This window comes from Nelumbo lutea, chromosome 5 (genome assembly GCF_056320005.1).
Source record: "Nelumbo lutea isolate HS-2025 chromosome 5, American lotus-T2T, whole genome shotgun sequence".
NCBI classification, from domain to species: domain Eukaryota; kingdom Viridiplantae; phylum Streptophyta; class Magnoliopsida; order Proteales; family Nelumbonaceae; genus Nelumbo; species Nelumbo lutea.
In genome coordinates, this window is record NC_142688.1 from 54,578,308 (window position 1) to 54,586,911 (window position 8,604).

The 8,604-nt window shown below is 37.6% G+C and overlaps 1 protein-coding gene across 1 annotated transcript; it reads left to right on the plus strand.

Annotated features, from left to right (window-relative positions):
* The first annotated feature begins 4,665 nt into the window (after window positions 1–4,665).
* LOC148852486 (F-box/kelch-repeat protein At1g57790-like) lies at window positions 4,666–5,906 on the plus strand. Its single transcript, XM_088945803.1, has 2 exons — window positions 4,666–5,020; window positions 5,233–5,906. Exons 1-2 carry the CDS (start codon window positions 4,666–4,668, stop codon window positions 5,904–5,906), a joined length of 1,029 nt encoding a protein of 342 aa, XP_088801929.1.
* Window positions 5,907–8,604: the final 2,698 nt, after the last annotated feature.

The window sequence follows — 8,604 nt, forward strand, 5'->3', positions numbered from 1 at the left end:
ACATATACAAAACCAGCCCTCTTTGATCTTTAATCTGGTTTTCGAAACACAGCATGTAGTTGGGATTTCGGATTTACTGCTCCTACAATTGTGTATAACAGGCTATATAATCAAATCAATTACGAATGAACATGCCAATGTAATGAGGCCTATAGATCCCAACACAACTTCTCCAGCATGGTCCAATAGGCATAAAAGGTCCAAGTGGTCAATCATGGCAGTTGGTATGGACCAGAGTGAAACCATGGCCAATCAAGAAGGTACCCTATCCAAGGATCAAATTGGCCTTAGGATCCCTCTCTGTGGCCACCTTAATTGCTTGGTGCAAATTTACATACCTTCTTCCTTTCCATTAATAGTAACAAAACATAGCAAATATGGAAGCATGGATTACTCTTTCTATATAATTAGCCTTAACGTATACATTAATATGACCACTAACTACATTACTGGTCACTTTCCTTATAATTAATATGGACTTTTATTCAAATTCTGTGTATAAACATCAATATTTATTTAGCCTTCAGATATACAACTTCTAAAATCTAGGAAGTTAAAAATAATTGGTTTACATATTTGGATACAGATTTAAACACCCACATGCAACTAAAGTGAACTCTGGGTCTTCTCAGGATTTCAAAAAGTTAACCAAGACTAGACTTTTAGACTACTTAGGATTGATTAATTCTTGAACTACTCTAGAGTCTAGCCCCATTAACTAGACTTTTAATATTATTAAGTCACAACTATTCTACTTGAACCCACTCAACCTCAGCATTTTGACTTTCCATTTACAAACTGAAACTCATTTAATGATTTTTCAAATTAGCTCTAAAATTACAACAATACAACTACAATTAAACTAATTCATTTCCTTATCCGAACTCAACTCAAACCGCAGGCATCACCCCGGCCAAGGCCAACTCAACTCAATCAGGATTTACCAGTGTTTGATTCAATTTCAATCCAAGTGTAATGCTGCATTTGGCCTCTGCTCCTAAGATGTTGTCTTACCGTTTCCTTCCACTTTCAAGGCTTTAACCTCGACTCATTCAGCCTGAGAATTTCCAATGCGACCAATGAAAACTGCAAAAATAACTTTATAAAGAATGTAAATATTATAGGTCTTGTGATCTTTGGGAAAACAATCCAACCCTTCTGACCTAGTGAGTGAGGGATCAATAACTCCCGCTTTCCCACTTCAGATTGGAATCAAAATGAGCGAAAACTACAATTTGAGCAAGTGGGTGAAGCTGAGAAAGAGACCCCTAAAATGTCATAAGCAAAATCTATGCAAGGAAGATTGATTGTAGTTCTTGTGCTGAGATTGAAGAAGAAAGTTGAACTCATGCCTCGAGACATTTAACAACCACCAGTAGTCAGAGTTTAGATTTTAGGATTATTTAATGTTTGTCCTCCAACATGCGGTTTTTTTTTTTTTTTTTTTTTTTTTTGTAAACCATTCTATTGTTCGATTAAATTCTGGTCCCAAGCACGAAAGACCCCCCCCCCCACCCCACTCAATTTCAATTAAAGTCTAGAACAGTGTAAATTAGAGTTGTGATTCTGAACTATGCAAAGATACCAGTATCCCCTTTCTACTTGAGAAAACAAGTAACTTGGCTTCCGAAAGAAAACAAGTAACACACTGACATGTGACACTATAGGAAGGTTGTTTGTTTTGGAGGACTGAGGAGTAAAATGGAAACTAAAGTGTAATGGTCTCAGAGTCCACACCTACCCATATAGCATCTCAGACACATATGGGAATATCTCATTCTCTTACATGTTATTATGTATGGGGATATATCTCATTCTCTTACATGTTATTATGTATGGGGAGATGTTCCCAATGCACAGGGGTAGTGTTTTGTGGATGGGTATAGTCTCAGAAATCTTTGCAATTGACACAAATATAGGTAATGCCAAAAAGATCGGCTAAATACCTCCAACAGAGATGAAGCCAGAAAGTGCATCTCCCTACCAAATGAGTCCGAATCAACTATGCAAAACCCTAAAGGGGTATAGAGAAAACAAGTATTATGGCACCCAATCCATGGCATAATTGAAAACGTGAAAGCGGGAGAGGCCCAAGATTGTTTCCTGTTATAAAACTCTCTCTAACGTTCTACCATTCAAACATTCAAGGAATGGGCCCCACAGAAAGCCAAAAGTGCATAAAAGAAGTTGTAACTTGTAATTGTAGTGACGTAAAATGTGCAAAAAAAAAAAAAAAAAACCACCCATCCATGTCGTTATAGAAGTCGAAACATTTGGACCTTGAACATTGCTGGAGAGAACTCGAAGATTGCTAGAAAAAGGCTTGCCAGGAATGATAACATCAATACAAAACAATTAAGGATAGCCATGTTATAATGAAGGGATATTTTCTTAAATTCACCATGACTTTTCAAAACCTCCAAAGTTAGTTTTATTGTCCAAAACTCACATTACATTAAGATTTTTGCTAAATTATTGTTAGTGATCATTAATAGAAATTGTCCACATAAACATTTAAGTATTTTACATGACCAAACTACCCCTAAATGGCCACTCAACCTTATTACAATTTTTTAGGACAAAATTACCTTTAATTGCCCATATATAATAATTATACATATATATTCTTTTGTTTAATCCGGATTAGATGGGTTAAATTTAGGAGTGATCATGGGTGAAAATGATCCTAGGTCGGGCTTTGTACCTATGATAATTGCTATAGCCTAGGCCTGACCCAACCTAGGTTCCAAGCCTAAAACATAAGAACTAGGCTTATATCTTTAACATATATAATATTTTATTTTAAATAGCATATATTACAATATGCATATAAATTTGTTTTATACATTATTAATATAATATATATATATATATATATATATATAAATATACTATAAATATCATATTATAATATTTATATGTAAAGTATATTATAACATAGAATAACATATATACATACTAAAATTTGCAGGCCTAGTGTGAGCCCAGGCTCAAATTTGGCATAATGTTGCCATAATAATAAGATTGACTGTCCATTCAGGGGTAGATTGGTTTTGTAAAATACTTAAATATTTATGTGGACAACTTTTGTTAATAATCACTAACAATGAAATAACGGAAATCTAACGGAATGTGAGTTTTAAACAAATAAAACTCATTAATAGAAGGCTATCTGAGGTTTTGAAAAGTCATGATAAATTTAAGAGAATGTGAAAAATCATGGCGAGTTTTAGATAATATCCCTTTTAACATTCTTTTTTTAAGTTACAAGGAGTATTTATAGGCAAAACCAAAACTAGATCAAATGGTTAAAATCCATTTCATTGTTATTACTTAGTTTGTCATGGCCAATATCCTAGTTGAGACCCATTCATTGATGTCTATATCAAACATGCAACTAGCCCTGTTGTTCTTTTGTTTTCTTCTTTTTTTTTTCTTTTGCTTTTTTACTTTTGGTGGGAAGGGACCAGGGGGCAGTCAAGCCGAGCAGGATAAAAGAAATTGGGATCTGCTCCTCATAGAGCGCTCCTCACACTAAATTCACAACCACATCCCTCTGTGTATTAGGAACATCTCCCTATGAATAATAAATACAAGTATGAGAAATGTTGGTTTATACATTCTATCGTCATTTTGTTACCAAGAGTTATCAGTGATGTATCATATCCCTTTTAAGTTATTCAGTGACCGTAAGTTTGGTGGAGAAAAAGAAAATCTATTTGTTATCCAACATCCGTAGGTAATGAGAATTGGTGGGTGTCCGTGCTGCATTTATTTTCATTGTACTTGATAAATGAGTTCACATCTGCGCCCCACAATGCCCATAGCACATCCCCATCTTGTATCGGGAACATCTCCTGGTGATGTCTCATCATTGCCCGTACTTGTTATCGGGAGATGTTCCCAAAACAAGATGCGGATGTGTTGTGAGGCGCAAATGTAAATTCTTAATAAATTTCTACTCTACATACAATAGCAAATGATAAATTAGAATAGATAAACAGACATGGATACAAATGAAACGAGCACCAACTCGGTTTAAATAAAGGTGTTAATGGACTGGATTTGGTTGGATTCCATCCAAATCAAAAATAATTTAATTGGATTGGAAGACGGACCAATAAGACATATTAAATTGGATCAGTCCAAACTCAATGGTCCAAAATATTCATTGGATTGGATTGGGCTTAATCCATCTCTAATGGATTTATATTAAACTCGGGGCGAATTGAACCAAAAAGATAAGAGTACAGATGTCAATGGACCAGGTTTAAATTGGATGGTCTAAACATTGAATTGGACCAATCTAGAATTGGTCTTGGGCCAATATCCCGTCCATTAACAGCCCGATGTGTATGGAGGAGTCAGTGGTACGTACCATAGCAACCATATTTAGAATTGGAGTTTAATTAGACTTTTTTTTTTTTTAAAGAGTAGTTAGAATTAGAATTGGATTCGACCATTGGAGTTTAGTTAGGACTTAATAGTGTGACTTGGCTTTTTCCAAGTTGAGATCTGAAACAAATTTGAAACCCCGGTCCCCGGCTATATACATAAGCTCGTGACGTGACTCGTGAGAGATACAATATGGAATGATCAGCCATCAATCACTGTTTATTTCTTCCTTCTCTTTCTTTATTCCCGGATTCGCGTCCTGCGCAGAACATGGCGATGAAGTTAGCTTTGGATTGTGGGGAGGAGCGAGGAGTAGCAGCAGAGCTGAAGGATGAAGAACAAGAACAAGAGATGGAGGATGAGAAAAGACCGTGGGCTGACCTCCCCATGGATCTCATAGAGTTGGTTCAATTAGGTCTCTTCGTGGGTGATTGCATTCGCCTCCAACTCGTCTGTAAAGCGTGGCTACAGATCTCTCCTCCACCCCGTTCGCTTCCTGAAATCTTGTCGAAACGATGTTCTAGTCCATGTCTCACTCTCTCTCCTGCAACCTCGTCGAAACGATTTTCTAGTCCATGTCTTTTGTCCTTCCGACGGAATTTAAAAGCTACATCACCGGGCGCAGGTATGTGCAGTTTCTTCTTCCCGATCTACAGCAACAACTATGCGTTTGAAATCCTCGAATTAGTGGATGCAGACATCCGCCACGCCAAGTATGGGTGGTTGTTAATGTCTCGAGGCAGGAACTCGATTTTCTTCTTCAATCCCAGCACAAGAACTACAATCAACCTTCCTGATATAGACTATGCTTGTGAAATTTTGGGGTCTCTTTCTCAGCCCCACCCACTTGCTCAGATTGCGTAGTTCTCGCTCAATTTGATTGCAGTCCGAAATCTGTTACAATCTATGTCTGTCGTAGGGGAGAAAGCGACTGGACTAATTATAGAATAGAAAACAAGAATAAAGTGAAGTTTGTGGCATCCAACAGCAATCCAGTTTTCCATGAAGGACGTTTCTATTGTTTGGGTAAGGATGGGAGAGTGGGAGCTTTTGATCCCTCGCTAGGTGAGAATGGTTGGACTGTTCTTCCAAAGGTCATAGGACCTAATATTTCCATTCACAATAGTTTCATGGCCGAGTGCAATGGGAAGATTTTTGGGGTTTTTGTTGGTCGCATTGGAAACCCAATTTGTGTTCGTAGGCTGAATGAGTCCAGGCTGAAGTGGGAGGAAGCGGTGAGCTTGGATAACTGTACATTCTTCGTCAGCCGTACTGCATCACTGTTGACGCCGGCTCCGAGAAAGGGAACAGGAAACAAGATTTATTTTCCTAGATTTCACGGCCAAGATGGTGTGTTTTACTCTCTGGCAACTCGGAAGTACAGTTGTTTTGGAAATTTTTGCTCTCGTGAGGATTTGTATGGCACACGGGAAATGCGGCATTGCACTTGGATTGAAATTGAGTCTAAGCCTGATGAATATTCTGATAAAGAACTCCATTGGTATAATTAGGAACTCCATTGTATTCTTTTATTCAATAAAAAGTTGTTTTTATACCTCATTTGCATCGTTTCCAACACAGCCTTAGGGAGAAGGTTTGTTTTCATGTACATTAGGCTAAGTTTGTTGGACTTTTCCCACTTATTATCTGCCTTCTCCTCCTCCACACCACAATGTTTAGTAGGACTTGGATGGGCATCTATTCTAAAGGCCACCTTGAAATTTGCAACACCTAAGTTAAACATGATTTCATCCTTCTAGTTTGAGAAGTATGATCCAATAATTTAATTGATAGTTCAACTGATGGGATGCCAATCAAACTTGTAAGATTTAATGAACATGCCTCAAAACGAGTCCAGATCTCCTACAGTCGATGTAAGCGGGGGAACACTTCTATGAACACATCTTCTGTTCAGTGTGTGGAGTGAGACCAAACGATAAAACTTCTGTTAGATTTAATAATTTACTTTTTTTAACTTAAAAATAGAGTAAAGGTGAACAAAAGGAGTAGGAACCGAAAGTTTGCCGATCCTAGACTCCAAATGATGAAACCCTTCTTCAAGCTTCAGCCATTAAAGATCGCAAAAGGCCTCCTTCTTCAAGCTTCAGTACAGGGCAAAAAATCTATATATATGAAAGCACTCATTTTCGAGTCACTTCCTTGAATCGACTGTGGGATTCAATATTTCTTCAAATCTGGGTTTTCTTCTTTACTAATACTAGGTTTTCTTCTTCCATCTTCGGTTAAGATCGGAACTTAGAGGTTTCATTCAAGACGAATCTGAGTTTTATTTCTAGTTTAAGTCAAGGACAAACCACAAGTATTCTTCAATTTTTGGGTCCCCACCAAAGCAACGACATTTCAGCATCTAACTCTAGTTAGTGAAAAGCACTTTTTAGAAGCTATTTTCTATACATCTTTCTTTAACCACGAAACTACTGTAATAAAGTTTCAATTGTTTTAATCAAATTCTATTTTGACCACTGTTAATTTGATAAAAGGCTCATATTCCAATAAGCATAGTTCACATGGATTAATTCCTTCAATATAATACCAATACCAATGTTGTGTTTCACACTTTCAAATTGCATAAACAATACGAAAAGAATAAATGAAATCAGTTACAGTATTGGTGAACAAGGATAAAGAAAGCCAAGATGGTTCCCTTTTGTAGTTGTTGTCCTTAGATCCAACTCCTTACCCATTTAATTTATAGAATTAAATATGGTTTGAAGGCTATTAAATTTATGAAATTTAATTTCTCTTTGTTTTTCTCTTTCCCCCCTTTTTATGTTCTCGACTTTTTGTTTTCTAATGTTTGTTCATTTTGCATAATTTAATTTCTATTTGTTTTTTGTTTTTCTTTTCCTCCTTTTTATATTTTTCTCTTTCCCTCCTTTTGGTGCAAGAAATCCCTTTCCCTCTTACATGGTAAGGATCATGTACAGTATGAATTACTACCCCAATTTTGTTCATTTTGCATAAGAATTGGGCATGAAGCAATTGGTTTTAAAGTCAAACATAGCTTGTGAAAGGATGAGAGATCCATCCCATGGACGCCCAAATATTGCAGAATAAGGGGCGAATTTCAAAAATTTTTCTCTCCCTTCAACTGGGAATCACATTCCCTATTTAGAAAATCATATTTTCAACGATCAATCTTGAACCTTAAACTGAACCAGATCTGAACCAAAAGGAGTGGGAGAGAATAATACCTGATACGGAGAAGTAATATCTCCCAAAGAAGGTGTTCACGCCCAAGGAAGGATCCAAAGACTGCTCCCACTGAAGATGGCGCAGTGCATGATGGAGCAGAATCAGCAGTGTTCTTCCCCAAGAACTCTGTCATTCGCAAGAAACAGTAGGATGGAACGTGAGCACAACTTCATTTTCAATCATTTCTCAAAGAACTGATGTCAAGATCCAATATTGACTTCTCCCATAGCTGGAGATCGAACTGGCAAACAGGGCGGCTAGAGCAGGGAGGCGGCAAGAGAGTATTCGCAGGGTGCAGAATTCTCTCTTCTTGATTTCAGCACTAAAGAGGATCTGATGTGTTTCTTGGTCTCTCTCAAGGCTGCCACCCCTTCCTTCTTTTGTTAACTTAAAAGATCAGCTCCTAATCCCATTAGGAGGTGCTTATCCAAATCATATTTGGATCAGCCTTCTCTTCTAGTGATAAGGATAAACCCTTATCTTATTTGCAGATTAGATTAGCTTTATCCTAATCCCATTAGGAGGTTTCTAGATCTGAATCACATTCAGATCTGGACTCTCTGAGTGGATAGGATTAAGACCCTATCCTATCTGCTAATCCATCTCAGAATTCGCCCCTTTAATTAACTAAATAAATAGCCCAGTTCGAAATGGGCTTTAGGCCCATCAAGCTTATGTGCTCACTCAACCTTCCTAACTGCTGCCCAGTTGGGATTCCTTGTATGGTGTGGGACCCAAGCATTGATCTACACATCAGCAACATGGGTTCGGCCCAGCCTTTGTTATAAGGCCTGGTCGAATACACTGTTAAGACAGTGCACCCTTTGAAACCCATCAAATGGGCTCTATGGGCCCAACACTTACCCTAAGTGGTCCCTGGGCCAAGCCACCTTGTAACACCCAGGGACTGTGGGCAGATGCAAGATTATCCCATCAGGTATTATCCTCAATGGTCTTACACTTAACCTCTCAGCCCTTAATGATCATACACTG